Raw genomic sequence first — 19163 nt, 5'->3', positions numbered from 1 at the left:
AATTTTGACTTTCATATCCCTTTAAGTTTGTCTGCGTCTTTAAAGGAGCATAAAATCCAACATTTTTCTTTTATGATTCCAACAGAACATACAATTTTCAGCAACTTTCCAATTGATTTCTATTATCATATTTGCTTCATTCTCTTGGCATCCTTTGCTGAATGAGCAGCAATGCACTACTGGGACCTAGCTGAGCACAATGTGTGAATCATTTACCTGGGATATACTGTAGATATATATATATATATATATATATGCAGCCACCAATCGACTCCTGATCCTATCCTAGGTATGCTTTTTCAACAAAGGATACAAAGTGAACAAAGTAAATGAAACCGTGCTTGAAATTGCATGTACTATCTTAAACATGAAAGTTTAATATTGACTTTACAAACTCTTAAAAAAATCCATTAAAGGGACAGTCTAGGCCAAAATAAACTTTCATGATTCAGATAGAGCATGTAATTTTAAACAATTTTCCAATTTACTTTTATCACCATTTTTGCTTTCTTCTCTTGGTATTCTTAGTTGAAAGCTTAACCTAGGAGGTTCATATGCTAATTTCTTAGACCCTGAAGGCCACCTCTTTTCAGAATGCATTTTAACAGTTTTTCACCACTAGAGGGTGTTAGTTCATGTGTTTCATATAGATAACACTGTGCTCATGCACATGAAGTTATCTAGGAGCAGGCACTGATTGGCTAAACTGCAAGTCTGTCAAAAGAACTGAAATAAAGGGGCAGTTTGCAGAGGCTTAGATACAAGATAATCACAGAGGTTAAAAGTATATTATTATAACTGTGTTGGTTATGTAAAACTGGGGAATGGGTAATAAAGGGATTATCTATCTTTTTTAAAAAATAAAAATTCTGGTGTAGACTGTCCCTTTAAATGTCTATTAGATGATGGAAGTAATACAAGCAGGAATGCATTTCAAGCAAATGTGAAAAAACAGAATTTATGTTTACCTGATAAATTACTTTCTCCAACGGTGTGTCCGGTCCACGGCGTCATCCTTACTTGTGGGATATTCTCTTCCCCAACAGGAAATGGCAAAGAGCCCAGCAAAGCTGGTCACATGATCCCTCCTAGGCTCCGCCTACCCCAGTCATTCGACCGACGTTAAGGAGGAATATTAGCATAGGAGAAACCATATGGTACCGTGGTGACTGTAGTTAAAGAAAAAAAAAAAAAAATTATCAGACCTGATTAAAAAAACCAGGGCGGGCCGTGGACCGGACACACCGTTGGAGAAAGTAATTTATCAGGTAAACATAAATTCTGTTTTCTCCAACATAGGTGTGTCCGGTCCACGGCGTCATCCTTACTTGTGGGAACCAATACCAAAGCTTTAGGACACGGATGAAGGGAGGGAGCAAATCAGGTCACCTAAATGGAAGGCACCACGGCTTGCAAAACCTTTCTCCCAAAAATAGCCTCAGAAGAAGCAAAAGTATCAAACTTGTAAAATTTGGTAAAAGTGTGCAGTGAAGACCAAGTCGCTGCCCTACATATCTGATCAACAGAAGCCTCGTTCTTGAAGGCCCATGTGGAAGCCACAGCCCTAGTGGAATGAGCTGTGATTCTTTCGGGAGGCTGCCGTCCGGCAGTCTCGTAAGCCAATCTGATGATGCTTTTAATCCAAAAAGAGAGAGAGGTAGAAGTTGCTTTTTGACCTCTCCTTTTACCGGAATAAACAACAAACAAGGAAGATGTTTGTCTAAAATCCTTTGTAGCATCTAAATAGAATTTTAGAGCGCGAACAACATCCAAATTGTGCAACAAACGTTCCTTCTTTGAAACTGGTTTCGGACACAGAGAAGGTACGATAATCTCCTGGTTAATGTTTTTGTTAGAAACAACTTTTGGAAGAAAACCAGGTTTAGTACGTAAAACCACCTTATCTGCATGGAACACCAGATAAGGAGGAGAACACTGCAGAGCAGATAATTCTGAAACTCTTCTAGCAGAAGAAATCGCAACTAAAAACAAAACTTTCCAAGATAATAACTTAATATCAACGGAATGTAAGGGTTCAAACGGAACCCCCTGAAGAACTGAAAGAACTAAATTGAGACTCCAAGGAGGAGTCAAAGGTTTGTAAACAGGCTTAATTCTAACCAGAGCCTGAACAAAGGCTTGAACATCTGGCACAGCTGCCAGCTTTTTGTGAAGTAACACAGACAAGGCAGAAATCTGTCCCTTCAGGGAACTTGCAGATAATCCTTTTTCCAATCCTTCTTGAAGGAAGGATAGAATCTTAGGAATCTTAACCTTATCCCAAGGGAATCCTTTAGATTCACACCAACAGATATATCTTTTCCAAATTTTGTGGTAAATCTTTCTAGTTACAGGCTTTCTGGCCTGAACCAGAGTATCGATAACAGAATCTGAGAACCCTCGCTTCGATAAGATCAAGCGTTCAATCTCCAAGCAGTCAGCTGGAGTGAAACCAGATTCGGATGTTCGAACGGACCCTGAACAAGAAGGTCTCGTCTCAAAGGTAGCTTCCAAGGTGGAGCCGATGACATATTCACCAGATCTGCATACCAAGTCCTGCGTGGCCACGCAGGAGCTATCAAGATCACCGACGCCCTCTCCTGATTGATCCTGGCTACCAGCCTGGGGATGAGAGGAAACGGCGGGAACACATAAGCTAGTTTGAAGGTCCAAGGTGCTACTAGTGCATCCACTAGAGCCGCCTTGGGATCCCTGGATCTGGACCCGTAGCAAGGAACTTTGAAGTTCTGACGAGAGGCCATCAGATCCATGTCTGGAATGCCCCACAGCTGAGTGACTTGGGCAAAGATTTCCGGATGGAGTTCCCACTCCCCCGGATGCAATGTCTGACGACTCAGAAAATCCGCTTCCCAATTTTCCACTCCTGGGATGTGTATAGCAGACAGGTGGCAGGAGTGAGACTCCGCCCATAGAATGATTTTGGTCACTTCTTCCATCGCCAGGGAACTCCTTGTTCCCCCTTGATGGTTGATGTACGCAACAGTTGTCATGTTGTCTGATTGAAACCGTATGAACTTGGCCCTCGCTAGCTGAGGCCAAGCCTTGAGAGCATTGAATATCGCTCTCAGTTCCAGAATATTTATCGGTAGAAGAGATTCTTCCCGAGACCAAAGACCCTGAGCTTTCAGGGATCCCCAGACCGCGCCCCAGCCCATCAGACTGGCGTCGGTCGTGACAATGACCCACTCTGGTCTGCGGAATGTCATCCCTCGTGACAGGTTGTCCAGGGACAGCCACCAACGGAGTGAGTCTCTGGTCTTCTGATTTACTTGTATCTTCGGAGACAAGTCTGTATAGTCCCCATTCCACTGACTGAGCATGCACAGTTGTAATGGTCTTAGATGAATGCGTGCAAAAGGAACTATGTCCATTGCCGCTACCATCAACCCGATCACTTCCATGCACTGAGCTATGGAAGGAAGAGGAACGGAATGAAGTATCCGACAAGAGTCTAGAAGCTTTGTCTTTCTGGCCTCTGTCAGAAAAATCCTCATTTCTAAGGAGTCTATTATTGTTCCCAAGAAGGGAACCCTTGTTGACGGAGATAGAGAACTCTTTTCCACGTTCACTTTCCATCCGTGAGATCTGAGAAAGGCCAGGACTATGTCCGTGTGAGCCTTTGCTTGAGGAAGGGACGACGCTTGAATCAGAATGTCGTCCAAGTAAGGTACTACAGCAATGCCCCTTGGTCTTAGCACAGCTAGAAGGGACCCTAGTACCTTTGTGAAAATCCTTGGAGCAGTGGCTAATCCGAAAGGAAGCGCCACGAACTGGTAATGCTTGTCCAGGAATGCGAACCTTAGGAACCGATGATGTTCCTTGTGGATAGGAATATGTAGATACGCATCCTTTAAATCCACCGTGGTCATGAATTGACCTTCCTGGATGGAAGGAAGAATAGTTCGAATGGTTTCCATCTTGAACGATGGAACCTTGAGAAACTTGTTTAAGATCTTGAGATCTAAGATTGGTCTGAACGTTCCCTCTTTTTTGGGAACTATGAACAGATTGGAGTAGAACCCCATCCCTTGTTCTCTTAATGGAACAGGATGAATCACTCCCATTTTTAACAGGTCTTCTACACAATGTAAGAATGCCTGTCTTTTTAAGTGGTCTGAAGACAACTGAGACCTGTGGAACCTCCCCCTTGGGGGAAGCCCCTTGAATTCCAGAAGATAACCTTGGGAGACTATTTCTAGTGCCCAAGGATCCAGAACATCTCTTGCCCAAGCCTGAGCGAAGAGAGAGAGTCTGCCCCCCACCAGATCCGGTCCCGGATCGGGGGCCAACATTTCATGCTGTCTTGGTAGCAGTGGCAGGTTTCTTGGCCTGTTTTCCCTTGTTCCAGCCTTGCATTGGTCTCCAAGCTGGCTTGGCTTGAGAAGTATTACCCTCTTGCTTAGAGGACGTAGCACTTTGGGCTGGTCCGTTTCTACGAAAGGGACGAAAATTAGGTTTATTTTTCGTCTTGAAAGGCCGATCCTGAGGAAGGGCGTGGCCCTTACCCCCAGTGATATCAGAGATAATCTCTTTCAAGTCAGGGCCAAACAGCGTTTTCCCCTTGAAAGGAATGTTAAGTAGCTTGTTCTTGGACGACGCATCAGCCGACCAAGATTTCAACCAAAGCGCTCTGCGCGCCACAATAGCAAACCCAGAATTCTTAGCCGCTAATCTAGCCAATTGCAAAGTGGCGTCTAGGGTAAAAGAATTAGCCAATTTGAGAGCATTGATTCTGTCCATAATCTCCTCATAAGGAGGAGAATCACTATCGACCGCCTTTATCAGCTCATCGAACCAGAAACATGCGGCTGTAGCGACAGGGACAACGCATGAAATTGGTTGTAGAAGGTAACCCTGCTGAACAAACATCTTTTTAAGCAAACCTTCTAATTTTTTATCCATAGGATCTTTGAAAGCACAACTATCCTCTATGGGTATAGTGGTGCGTTTGTTTAAAGTGGAAACCGCTCCCTCGACCTTGGGGACTGTCTGCCATAAGTCCTTTCTGGGGTCGACCATAGGAAACAATTTTTTAAATATGGGGGGAGGGACGAAAGGAATACCGGGCCTTTCCCATTCTTTATTAACAATGTCCGCCACCCGCTTGGGTATAGGAAAAGCTTCTGGGAGCCCCGGCACCTCTAGGAACTTGTCCATTTTACATAGTTTCTCTGGGATGATCAACTTGTCACAATCATCCAGAGTGGATAATACCTCCTTAAGCAGAATGCGGAGATGTTCCAACTTAAATTTAAATGTAATCACATCAGGTTCAGCTTGTTGAGAAATGTTCCCTGAATCAGTAATTTCTCCCTCAGACAAAACCTCCCTGGCCCCATCAGACTGGGTTAGGGGCCCTTCAGAAACATTATTATTAGCGTCGTCATGCTCTTCAGTATCTAAAACAGAGCAGTCGCGCTTACGCTGATAAGTGTTCATTTTGGCTAAAATGTTTTTGACAGAATTGTCCATTACAGCCGTTAATTGTTGCATAGTAAGGAGTATTGGCGCGCTAGATGTACTAGGGGCCTCCTGAGTGGGCAAGACTCGTGTAGACGAAGGAGGGAATGATGCAGTACCATGCTTACTCCCCTCACTTGAGGAATCATCTTGGGCATCATTGTCATTGTCACATAAATCACATTTATTTAAATGAATAGGAATTCTGGCTTCCCCACATTCAGAACACAGTCTATCTGGTAGTTCAGACATGTTAAACAGGCATAAACTTGATAACAAAGTACAAAAAACGTTTTAAAATAAAACCGTTACTGTCACTTTAAATTTTAAACTGAACACACTTTATTACTGCAATTGCGAAAAAACATGAAGGAATTGTTCAAAATTCACCAAATTTTCACCACAGTGTCTTAAAGCCTTAAAAGTATTGCACACCAAATTTGGAAGCTTTAACCCTTAAAATAACGGAACCGGAGCCGTTTTGAACTTTAACCCCTTTACAGTCCCTGGTATCTGCTTTGCTGAGACCCAACCAAGCCCAAAGGGGAATACGATACCAAATGACGCCTTCAGAAAGTCTTTTCTAAGTATCAGAGCTCCTCTCACATGCGACTGCATGCCATGCCTCTCAAAAACAAGTGCGCAACACCGGCGCGAAAATGAGACTCTGCCTATGCTTTGGGAAAGCCCCTAAAGAATAAGGAGTCTAAAACAGTGCCTGCCGATATTATTATATCAAAATACCCAAATAAAATGATTCCTCAAGGCTAAATATGTGTTAATAATGAATCGATTTAGCCCAGAAAAAGTCTACAGTCTTAATAAGCCCATGTGAAGCCCTTATTTACAATCGTAATAAACATGGCTTACCGGATCCCATAGGGAAAATGACAGCTTCCAGCATTACATCGTCTTGTTAGAATGTGTCATACCTCAAGCAGCAAGAGACTGCACACTGTTCCCCCAACTGAAGTTAATTGCTCTCAACAGTCCTGTGTGGAACAGCCATGGATTTTAGTGACGGTTGCTAAAATCATTTTCCTCATACAAACAGAAATCTTCATCTCTTTTCTGTTTCTGAGTAAATAGTACATACCAGCACTATTTCAAAATAACAAACTCTTGATTGAATAATAAAAACTACAGTTAAACACTAAAAAACTCTAAGCCATCTCCGTGGAGATGTTGCCTGTACAACGGCAAAGAGAATGACTGGGGTAGGCGGAGCCTAGGAGGGATCATGTGACCAGCTTTGCTGGGCTCTTTGCCATTTCCTGTTGGGGAAGAGAATATCCCACAAGTAAGGATGACGCCGTGGACCGGACACACCTATGTTGGAGAAATAAAAAAACAATGCCATGCTGATATTAAAGGGGCATTAAACCCAACAATTTTCTTTCATGATTCAGATAGAGAATACCATTTTAAACAACTTTCTAATTTACTTCTATTATCTAATTTGCTTCATTCTCTTGGTATCATTTTTTAAAGGAGCAGCAATGCGCTACTGGTTTCTAACTAAACACATGGGTGAACCAATGACAATGTGTGTGTATATATATATATATATATATATATATATATATGCAGGCATCAAACAGAAGCTAGAAACTAGGTTCCTTGCTACTCCTGAACTTAATAAGATAAACCTTTCAGCAAAGGATAACAAGATAAGTAAGGTAGCAGATTAAATAATAGAAGTAATTTGTAAAGTTGTTTAACATCGCATGCTCTTTCTGAATCATGTAAGAAAAGAATTTGGGTTTCATGTCCCTTTAACAAAGGAAAAAAGCATATTACATTCAGAAGGGATTCTTTAAAAAAAAAACAGAATTTATGTTTACCTGATAAATTACTTTCTCCAACGGTGTGTCCGGTCCACGGCGTCATCCTTACTTGTGGGATATTCTCTTCCCCAACAGGAAATGGCAAAGAGCCCAGCAAAGCTGGTCACATGATCCCTCCTAGGCTCCGCCTACCCCAGTCATTCGACCGACGTTAAGGAGGAATATTTGCATAGGAGAAACCATATGGTACCGTGGTGACTGTAGTTAAAGAAAATAAATTATCAGACCTGATTAAAAAAACCAGGGCGGGCCGTGGACCGGACACACCGTTGGAGAAAGTAATTTATCAGGTAAACATAAATTCTGTTTTCTCCAACATAGGTGTGTCCGTTCCACGGCGTCATCCTTACTTGTGGGAACCAATACCAAAGCTTTAGGACACGGATGAAGGGAGGGAGCAAATCAGGTCACCTAAATGGAAGGCACCACGGCTTGCAAAACCTTTCTCCCAAAAATAGCCTCAGAAGAAGCAAAAGTATCAAACTTGTAAAATTTGGTAAAAGTGTGCAGTGAAGACCAAGTCGCTGCCCTACATATCTGATCAACAGAAGCCTCGTTCTTGAAGGCCCATGTGGAAGCCACAGCCCTAGTGGAATGAGCCGTGATTCTTTCGGGAGGCTGCCGTCCGGCAGTCTCGTAAGCCAATCTGATGATGCTTTTAATCCAAAAAGAGAGAGAGGTAGAAGTTGCTTTTTGACCTCTCCTTTTACCGGAATAAACAACAAACAAGGAAGATGTTTGTCTAAAATCCTTTGTAGCATCTAAATAGAATTTTAGAGCGCGAACAACATCCAAATTGTGCAACAAACGTTCCTTCTTTGAAACTGGTTTCGGACACAGAGAAGGTACGATAATCTCCTGGTTAATGTTTTTGTTAGAAACAACTTTTGGAAGAAAACCAGGTTTAGTACGTAAAACCACCTTATCTGCATGGAACACCAGATAAGGAGGAGAACACTGCAGAGCAGATAATTCTGAAACTCTTCTAGCAGAAGAAATTGCAACTAAAAACAAAACTTTCCAAGATAATAACTTAATATCAACGGAATGTAAGGGTTCAAACGGAACCCCCTGAAGAACTGAAAGAACTAAGTTGAGACTCCAAGGAGGAGTCAAAGGTTTGTAAACAGGCTTAATTCTAACCAGAGCCTGAACAAAGGCTTGAACATCTGGCACAGCTGCCAGCTTTTTGTGAAGTAACACAGACAAGGCAGAAATCTGTCCCTTCAGGGAACTAGCAGATAATCCTTTTTCCAATCCTTCTTGAAGGAAGGATAGAATCTTAGGAATCTTAACCTTGTCCCAAGGGAATCCTTTAGATTCACACCAACAGATATATTTTTTCCAAATTTTGTGGTAAATCTTTCTAGTTACAGGCTTTCTGGCCTGAACAAGAGTATCGATAACAGAATCTGAGAACCCTCGCTTCGATAAGATCAAGCGTTCAATCTCCAAGCAGTCAGCTGGAGTGAAACCAGATTCGGATGTTCGAACGGACCCTGAACAAGAAGGTCTCGTCTCAAAGGTAGCTTCCAAGGTGGAGCCGATGACATATTCACCAGATCTGCATACCAAGTCCTGCTTGGCCACGCAGGAGCTATCAAGATCACCGACGCCCTCTCCTGATTGATCCTGGCTACCAGCCTGGGGATGAGAGGAAACGGCGGGAACACATAAGCTAGTTTGAAGGTCCAAGGTGCTACTAGTGCATCCACTAGAGCCGCCTTGGGATCCCTGGATCTGGACCCGTAGCAAGGAACTTTGAAGTTCTGACGAGAGGCCATCAGATCCATGTCTGGAATGCCCCACAGCTGAGTGACTTGGGCAAAGATTTCCGGATGGAGTTCCCACTCCCCCGGATGCAATGTCTGACGACTCAGAAAATCCGCTTCCCAATTTTCCACTCCTGGGATGTGGATAGCAGACAGGTGGCAGGAGTGAGACTCCGCCCATAGAATGATTTTGGTCACTTCTTCCATCGCTAGGGAACTCCTTGTTCCCCCCTGATGGTTGATGTACGCAACAGTTGTCATGTTGTCTGATTGAAACCGTATGAACTTGGCCCTCGCTAGCTGAGGCCAAGCCTTGAGAGCATTGAATATCGCTCTCAGTTCCAGAATATTTATCGGTAGAAGAGATTCTTCCCGAGACCAAAGACCCTGAGCTTTCAGGGATCCCCAGACCGCGCCCCAGCCCATCAGACTGGCGTCGGTCGTGACGATGACCCACTCCGGTCTGCGGAATGTCATCCCTTGTGACAGGTTGTCCAGGGACAGCCACCAACGGAGTGAGTCTCTGGTCCTGTGATTTACTTGTATCTTCGGAGACAAGTCTGTATAGTCCCCATTCCACTGACTGAGCATGCACAGTTGTAATGGTCTTAGATGAATGCGCGCAAAAGGAACTATGTCCATTGCCGCTACCATCAAACCGATCACTTCCATGCACTGCGCTATGGAAGGAAGAGGAACGGAATGAAGTATCCGACAAGAGTCTAGAAGTTTTGTTTTTCTGGCCTCTGTCAGAAAAATCCTCATTTCTAAGGAGTCTATTATTGTTCCCAAGAAGGGAACCCTTGTTGACGGAGATAGAGAACTCTTTTCCACGTTCACTTTCCATCCGTGAGATCTGAGAAAGGCCAGGACAATGTCCGTGTGAGCCTTTGCTTGAGGAAGGGACGACGCTTGAATCAGAATGTCGTCCAAGTAAGGTACTACAGCAATGCCCCTTGGTCTTAGCACAGCTAGAAGGGACCCTAGTACCTTTGTGAAAATCCTTGGAGCAGTGGCTAATCCGAAAGGAAGCGCCACGAACTGGTAATGCTTGTCCAGGAATGCGAACCTTAGGAACCGATGATGTTCCTTGTGGATAGGAATATGTAGATACGCATCCTTTAAATCCACTGTGGTCATGAATTGACCTTCCTGGATGGAAGGAAGAATAGTTCGAATGGTTTCCATCTTGAACGATGGAACCTTGAGAAACTTGTTTAAGATCTTGAGATCTAAGATTGGTCTGAACGTTCCCTCTTTTTTGGGAACTATGAACAGATTGGAGTAGAACCCCATCCCTTGTTCTCTTAATGGAACAGGATGAATCACTCCCATTTTTAACAGGTCTTCTACACAATGTAAGAATGCCTGTCTTTTTATGTGGTCTGAAGACAACTGAGACCTGTGGAACCTCCCCCTTGGGGGAAGCCCCTTGAATTCCAGAAGATAACCTTGGGAGACTATTTCTAGCGCCCAAGGATCCAGAACATCTCTTGCCCAGGCCTGAGCGAAGAGGGAGAGTCTGCCCCCCACCAGATCCGGTCCCGGATCGGGGGCCAACATTTCATGCTGTCTTGGTAGCAGTGGCAGGTTTCTTGGCCTGCTTTCCCTTGTTCCAGCCTTGCATTGGTCTCCAAGCTGGCTTGGCTTGAGAAGTATTACCCTCTTGCTTAGAGGACGTAGCACTTTGGGCTGGTCCATTTCTACGAAAGGGACGAAAATTAGGTTTATTTTTTGCCTTGAAAGGCCGATCCTGAGGAAGGGCGTGGCCCTTACCCCCAGTGATATCAGAGATAATCTCTTTCAAGTCAGGGCCAAACAGCGTTTTCCCCTTGAAAGGAATGTTAAGTAGCTTGTTCTTGGAAGACGCATCAGCTGACCAAGATTTCAACCAAAGCGCTCTGCGCGCCACAATAGCAAACCCAGAATTCTTAGCCGCTAACCTAGCCAATTGCAAAGTGGCGTCTAGGGTGAAAGAATTAGCCAATTTGAGAGCATTGATTCTGTTCATAATCTCCTCATAAGGAGGAGAATCACTATCGACCGCCTTTATCAGCTCATCGAACCAGAAACATGCGGCTGTAGCTACAGGGACAATGCATGAAATTGGTTGTAGAAGGTAACCCTGCTGAACAAACATCTTTTTAAGTAAACCTTCTAATTTTTTATCCATAGGATCTTTGAAAGCACAACTATCCTCTATGGGTATAGTGGTGCGTTTATTTAAAGTGGAAACCGCTCCCTCGACCTTGGGGACTGTCTGCCATAAGTCCTTTCTGGGGTCGACCATAGGAAACAATTTTTTAAATATGGGGGGAGGGACGAAAGGAATACCGGGCCTTTCCCATTCTTTATTAACAATGTCCGCCACCCGCTTGGGTATAGGAAAAGCTTCTGGGAGCCCCGGGACCTCTAGGAACTTGTCCATTTTACATAGTTTCTCTGGGATGACCAACTTGTCACAATCATCCAGAGTGGATAATACCTCCTTAAGCAGAATGCGGAGATGTTCCAACTTAAATTTAAACGTAATCACATCAGGTTCAGCTTGTTGAGAAATGTTCCCTGAATCAGTAATTTCTCCCTCAGACAAAACCTCCCTGGCCCCATCAGACTGGGTTAGGGGCCCTTCAGAACCATTATTATCAGCGTCGTCATGCTCTTCAGTATCTAAAACAGAGCAGTCGCGCTTACGCTGATAAGTGTTCATTTTGGCTAAAATGTTTTTGACAGAATTATCCATTACAGCCGTTAATTGTTGCATAGTAAGGAGTATTGGCGCGCTAGATGTACTAGGGGCCTCCTGAGTGGGCAAGACTCGTGTAGACGAAGGAGGGAATGATGCAGTACCATGCTTACTCCCCTCACTTGAGGAATCATCTTGGGCATCATTGTCATTGTCACATAAATCACATTTATTTAAATGAATGGGAATTCTGGCTTCCCCACATTCAGAACACAGTCTATCTGGTAGTTCAGACATGTTAAACAGGCATAAACTTGATAACAAAGTACAAAAAACGTTTTAAAATAAAACCGTTACTGTCACTTTAAATTTTAAACTGAACACACTTTATTACTGCAATTGCGAAAAAACATGAAGGAATTGTTCAAAATTCACCAAATTTTCACCACAGTGTCTTAAAGCCTTAAAAGTATTGCACACCAAATTTGGAAGCTTTAACCCTTAAAATAACGGAACCGGAGCCGTTTTTAACTTTAACCCCTTTACAGTCCCTGGTATCTGCTTTGCTGAGACCCAACCAAGCCCAAAGGGGAATACGATACCAAATGACGCCTTCAGAAAGTCTTTTCTAAGTATCAGAGCTCCTCTCACATGCGACTGCATGTCATGCCTCTCAAAAACAAGTGCGCAACACCGGCGCGAAAATGAGGCTCTGCCTATGATTTGGGAAAGCCCCTAAAGAATAAGGTGTCTAAAACAGTGCCTGCCGATATTATTATATCAAAATACCCAGAATAAATGATTCCTCAAGGCTAAATATGTGTTAATAATGAATCGATTTAGCCCAGAAAAAGTCTACAGTCTTAATAAGCCCTTGTGAAGCCCTTATTTACGATCTTAATAAACATGGCTTACCGGATCCCATAGGGAAAATGACAGCTTCCAGCATTACATCGTCTTGTTAGAATGTGTCATACCTCAAGCAGCAAGAGACTGCTCACTGTTCCCCCAACTGAAGTTAATTGCTCTCAACAGTCCTGTGTGGAACAGCCATGGATTTTAGTGACGGTTGCTAAAATCATTTTCCTCATACAAACAGAAATCTTCATCTCTTTTCTGTTTCTGAGTAAATAGTACATACCAGCACTATTTCAAAATAACAAACTCTTGATTGAATAATAAAAACTACAGTTAAACACTAAAAAACTCTAAGCCATCTCCGTGGAGATGTTGCCTGTACAACGGCAAAGAGAATGACTGGGGTAGGCGGAGCCTAGGAGGGATCATGTGACCAGCTTTGCTGGGCTCTTTGCCATTTCCTGTTGGGGAAGAGAATATCCCACAAGTAAGGATGACGCCGTGGACCGGACACACCTATGTTGGAGAAACTAAGAATTTATTCCAGTATTGCACTCAAAATAAATAAAATGTCTAATCATACTTTGTTAAAACACTTTGCAATATACTTTCATTATTGATTTCCCCTTTTACTTTTAACTATTTATTTTCTAATTGTGAAAATTGGAAGTGCACACAGCAGACTTTACAAGCCTAACCCTGATACATATCTGGCTTTAATTTGCCTGAGGGGGGGGGAGGTTAGATAAGATATTGAAAAACAATGCCATTTTCACGGGGGGGGGATCACAGTGGCAAGCTTTGTACACTTATCTATATAAGATAAACTATAAAGAAAACATACACTGGGCCTGTATGTTAATTGTAATCACAAAATGTTTTACTTCACTTTGTGCAAGTATTTTGTAGCACCAATTTGATGCTTTTGCGATTGGCAAAATATGACTTGTATTGTATTTACAGGACGTAGAGGCTACTAGAGCTAAACTACAATGTGAGACTAGAAAGAAAACAATAAAGATTCCATTTTTTTCCATTTAATTTAGAACACAAATATAACTGCAAGAGATGGTTGGCACATGGGGCATTATCAAATAGTTAACATAAACAGAGCATTAACCTTTTCTTACCATTGTTCGAGAATTCCTATGGCCTTTGTATACAACGTTTGGAGAAGGTTGCCGCACATTTTGCATATCCAATTCTTCCATCTCTTTCCTTTCTTTTCTTCTTCTAAAGAGTTCCTGAATACGTGCTGCAGCAGATCTCCTAGAAAATTTTAAAAAAATTATATACTGTGTGTGTATATATGTTGTGGGTAAAGTCCGAAATTGGGTAATCCTAGCATCACCGGGTAAAGCTCGAAGTAACATCATGGGGTCGATCCGATAAAAATAGTCGCCCGCAAAAGCTGGCGACGCCAATATCTGCGCGGGTTTGGTATCCTATATACGGCGTAACCTAGAAGTTACGCGCGTATATTTCTGCCGTCGCCCGTAGTTTTTTGGGCCATAGGCAGGTATACCAAACCCGCGCAGTTTGGTATCCAATATACAGCGTAAGGACTTACGTGGCGAAAATGGAGAAATCTTACTCCATTTTCACCTCGCCACAAAAAGCAGCCGTAAGAAGCCTTACGCTGACTATTGGAGCCCCGTAACTCTCTAAACTAGCTGCTAAATAAACCTAACACCTAACGCATGCGCAATGTCTATCTAACTGTCAACCGCGATCTGCTAAATAAAACCTAACACCTAACGCATGCGCAATGTCTATCTAACTGTCAACCGCGATCTGCTAAATAAAACCTAACACCTAACGCATGCGCAATGTCTATCTACCTGTCAACCGCGATCCCCCGCCGCAATCCCTAATAAAGTATTTAACCCCTAAACCGCCGCCATCTACATAAACTAACCCCCTACTGTGAGCCCCTAAAACCGCCGCCATCTACCTGATCTATCCCCTAATCTGACCCCTTACACCGCCGCCAGCTATATTAATATTATTAACCCCTAATCTAATATCTATAAAGTAATAAACTCTATTACCAGCCCTTAAAAGGGCCTTTTGCGGGGCTTTGCCCCAAAGTTAACAGCTCTTTTGCCCTATAACCTGCCCTCCCTACACCGCCGCCCCTATATTAATGGTATTAACCCCTAATATAAGCCCCTTACACCGCCGCCATCTATATTAAAATTATTAACCCCTAATTTAATCTACCTACCCCGCCGCCAGCTATATTATCTATATTAACCCTAAGTATATTATAGTTAATATAGTTATTACATTATATATATTAACTATATTAACCCTAATTATATTAGGGTTAATATAGTTACTATAGTATTTATATTAACTATATTAACTATATCTAACCCTAACACCCCTAACTAAATTCTTATTAAATAAATCTAATTTATATTATAAACTAAAATATTCCTATTTAAATCTAAATACTTACCTATAAAATAAACCCTAAGATAGCTACAATATAATTAATAATTACATTGTAGCTATGTTAGGGTTTATATTTATTTTACAGGTAAATTGTTAATTATTTTAACTAGGTATAATAGCTATTAAATAGTTATTACCTATTTAATAGCTACCTAGTTAAAATAATTACCCAATTAGCTGTAAAATAAATCCTAACCTAAGTTACAAATACACCTACACTATCAATAAATTAAATAAACTACAAATATCTATCTAAAAATACAATTAAATAAACTAAACTAAATTACAAAAACAAACAAACACTAAATTACAAAAAATAAAAAAAAGATTACAAGATTTTTAAGCTAATTACACCTATTCTAAGCCCCCTAATAAAATAATAAACCCCCAAAATAAAAAAAAATTCCCTACCCTATTCTAAATTAAAAATAGTTCAAAGCACTTTTACCTTACCAGCCATTAAAAGGGCCTTTTGTGGGGGCATGCCCCAAAGAAAACTGCTCTTTTGCCTGAAAAAAAACACAATACCACCCCCCAACATTACAACCCACCACCCACATACCCCTAATCTAACCCAAACCCCCTTAAATAAACCTAACACTACCCCCCTGAAGATCTCCCTACCTTGTATTCACCCCGCCGGGCAGAACTCTTCATCCGATCCGGGCGATGTCCAATCAAGCGGCAAAGAAGAATTCTTCATCCCGGCGATGTCTTTCTCCAAGCGGCAGCAAAGTCTTCTTCCATCGGGCAGCCATCTTGGATGACGTCATTTAACGGTACCTTATTCGTCGTTCAGTCGTCGGCCGGGATGGATGCTCCGCGTCGGAGGAGCGACGAATGAAGATTGAAGATGCCGTTTGATGGAAGATGCTGCTGGATAGAAGAAGAGCTTGCTGCCGCTTGGATAAAGACATCGCCCGGATCGGATGAGGCGTTCGGCCCGGTGTGGTGAAGACAAGGTAGGGAGATCTTCAGGGGGGTAGTGTTAGGTTTATTTAAGGGGGGGTTTGGGTTAGATTAGGGGTATGTGGGTGGTGGGTTGTAATGTTGGGGGGTGGTATTGGGTGTTTTTTTTCAGGCAAAAGAGCAGTTTTCTTTGGGGCATGCCCCCACAAAAGGCCCTTTTAAGGGCTGGTAAGGTAAAAGAGCTTTGAACTTTTTTTAATTTAGAATAGGGTAGGGACATTTTTTTATTTTGGGGGGCTTTATTATTTTATTAGGGGGCTTAGAATAGGTGTAATTAGCTTAAAAATCTTGTAATCTTTTTTTTATTTTTTGTAATTTAGTGTTTTTTTTTTGTAATTTAGTTTAGTTTATTCAATTGTATTTTTAGATAGATATTTGTAGTTTATTTAATTTATTGATAGTGTAGGTGTATTTGTATCTTAGGCTAGGATTTATTTACAGGTAATTGGGTAATTATTTTAACTAGGTAGCTATTAAATAGTTAATAACTAATAGCTATTATACCTAGTTAAAATAATTAACAATTTACCTGTAAAATAAATATAAACCCTAACATAGCTACAATGTAATTATTAATTATATTGTAGCTATCTTAGGGTTTATTTTATAGGTAAGTATTTAGATTTAAATAGGAATATTTTAATTAATAATATTAATATTAGATTTATTTTAATAAGAGTTTAGTTAGGATGTTAGAGTTAGATAGGGTTATTAAACTTAATATATATATATAATATAATAACGATATTAACTATATTAACCCTAATATAAATAGGGTTAATATAGTTAATATATATAATATAATAACTATATTAACCCTAATATAATTAGGGTTAATATAGTTAATATAGCTGGCGGCGGTGTAGGGGGATTAGATTAGGGGTTAATACATTTATTATAGATGGCGGCGGTGTAGGGGGATGTAGATTGTAGGCAAAAGAGCAGTTTACTTTGTGACAAAGCCCCGCCAAAAGCCCTTTTAAGGGCTGGCAAAAGAGCTGTTACTTTGGGGCAATGCCACGCAAAAAGCCCTTTTCAGGGCTATTTGTAGGGTTAGACTTAGGTTTAGTGGTAGGGATAGTTTAGTATTTTAGGGGTTAAATAATTTAATATAGATGGCGGCGGGGTAGGGGGATTAGATTAGGGGTTAATAATATTAAAATAGATAGCGGCGGGGTAGGGGCTCACTTTAGGGGGTAGGTAAGGTAGATGGCGGCGGTGTTAGGGGCTCACTTTAGGGGGTTATAGATTTAATATAGCTGGCGGCGGTTTAGGGGTTAATAACTTTATTAGGTAGCGGCGGGCTCCGGGAGCGGCGGTTTAGGGGTTAATACATATTTTATTGTTAGGATAGTGAGGGGGGATAGCGGATAGAGGGTTAGACGTGTCGGGCTATGTTAGGGAGGCGTGTTAGACAGTGCGGGTGATTTAGACTTTAGTCAGGTTTTGTAGGCGCCGGCAGTTTCTAACGTGGCGCAAGTCACTGGCGACACCAGAAATTTGTACTTGCGCAGATTTCTGGACATCGCTGGTTTATCCGACTTACGGCACGTTAGCATCTGACGGCGCCGTATATGGGATAGCTCGAGTTGCGAGCTGAAACTGCGGGCGACGCGTGTTCCCTCGCTTGCGCCGCAAACTACGATCTATATCGGATCGCGCCCCATAAATCTACTCAGAGTGCATCGATTTACTGCATCAAACATACAGTATATACAATGCACTGTAATTACCACATCTTCTATATATTTGATTTAAAAAAACAAAACAAATGACCTGCTTTTTAGCACATTTCAATGACAAATACATTTATCATAAATTATATACGATGCACTGCAATTCCCACATCTTCACTATCTTCTTTTGCCTTGTAAACCTAATTCCCCAAGGTTCACTTGCTGTGGATGCTAGAGGATCAGCGGGCACCTTCCTTCAATCCCCCAGGGAAAGGCAAAAATAAATAAATAGCGTAGATGTGGTAATTACACTACATCGGGCTTTACCCAGAGCTGCTTGGGTAATCCTAGGATTACCAGGTTTTCTGACTTTACCCATAACATTTATCTATCTATCTATCTATCTATCTATCTATCTATCTATCTATCTATGAGAGAGAACACATTTAGGCTTGCTTAAAGGGACAAGAAACTTCAAAAATGTTCTTTCATAATTTGGCTAGAACATACCTTTCAAACAACTTTCCAATTTAATTATATTATTAAATTTGCTTCATTCTCTTGTTATCCTTTGCTGAAGGAACAGCACTGCACTACTGCAGCTAGCTGAACACCTCTAGTTAGCCAATCACAAGAGACAAATGTGTGTAGGCATCAATCAGCAACTAAGTGTAAGTGCATATTACCAAGAGAACAAAGCACTTTTGAAAAAATAATTTATGCTTACCAGATAAATTGCTTTCCTTCCTGACAGGGAGAGTCCACAACTTAATTCCTTACTGTTGGGAAATACAACACCTGGCCACCAGGAGGAGGCAAAGACACCCCAACCAAAGGCTTAAATATCCCTCCCACTTCCCCTATCCCCAGTCATTCTGCCGAGGGAACAAGGAAAAGTAGGAGAAACATCAGGGTATAAAACGTGCCAGAAGAAAAAATATAGAAACGGGGGCCGCCCATCGAAAAAATAAATTACGGGCGGGATCGTGGACTCTCCCTGCCTGGAAGGAAAGGAATTTATCTGGTAAGCATAAATTATGTTTTCTTTCCATAAGGCAAGGAGAGTCCACGACTTAATTCCTTACTGTTGGGAAAAATATACCCAAGCTCCAGAGGACACTGAATGAATAATGGGAGGGAACAGAAAAAAGAGGCGGTAGCTATTCTGAGGGCACCACAGCCTGCAAAACTTTTCTCCCGAAAGCTGCTTCAGCAGAGGCAAACACATCAAACTTGTAAAATTTAGAAAAAGTATGTAAGGAGGATCAGGTTCTTGAAAGCCCAAGAGGAAGCCACTGCTCTAGTGGAATGAGCCGTTATCCTCTCAGGAGGCTGTCGTCCCGCTGTCTCATAAGCTAAGTGGATAACACTCCTCAACCAGAAAGATAGAGAAGTCGTAGTAGCCTTCTGCCCC

The 19163-nt window shown here is 41.9% G+C and overlaps 1 protein-coding gene across 5 annotated transcripts in view; it reads right to left on the bottom strand.

Moving 5' to 3' along the window:
- The window catches only part of DCAF6 (DDB1 and CUL4 associated factor 6), an 863174-nt gene that overhangs the window by 240714 nt on the left and 603297 nt on the right, over window positions 1-19163 (bottom strand). For all 5 annotated transcript variants that reach the window (XM_053706826.1, XM_053706828.1, XM_053706829.1 and 2 more), the window contains one exon: window positions 13775-13913. In XM_053706826.1, the coding sequence (XP_053562801.1) occupies window positions 13775-13913 (139 nt within the window). The remainder of the gene's footprint in view (window positions 1-13774; window positions 13914-19163) is intronic.

The sequence above is a fragment of the Bombina bombina genome, chromosome 3 (genome assembly GCF_027579735.1).
Source record: "Bombina bombina isolate aBomBom1 chromosome 3, aBomBom1.pri, whole genome shotgun sequence".
In the NCBI taxonomy this organism is placed as follows: Eukaryota; Metazoa; Chordata; class Amphibia; order Anura; family Bombinatoridae; genus Bombina; species Bombina bombina.
The sequence above is the reverse complement of the archived record's forward strand: the minus strand, read 5'-3'. Positions and strand labels throughout refer to the sequence as shown.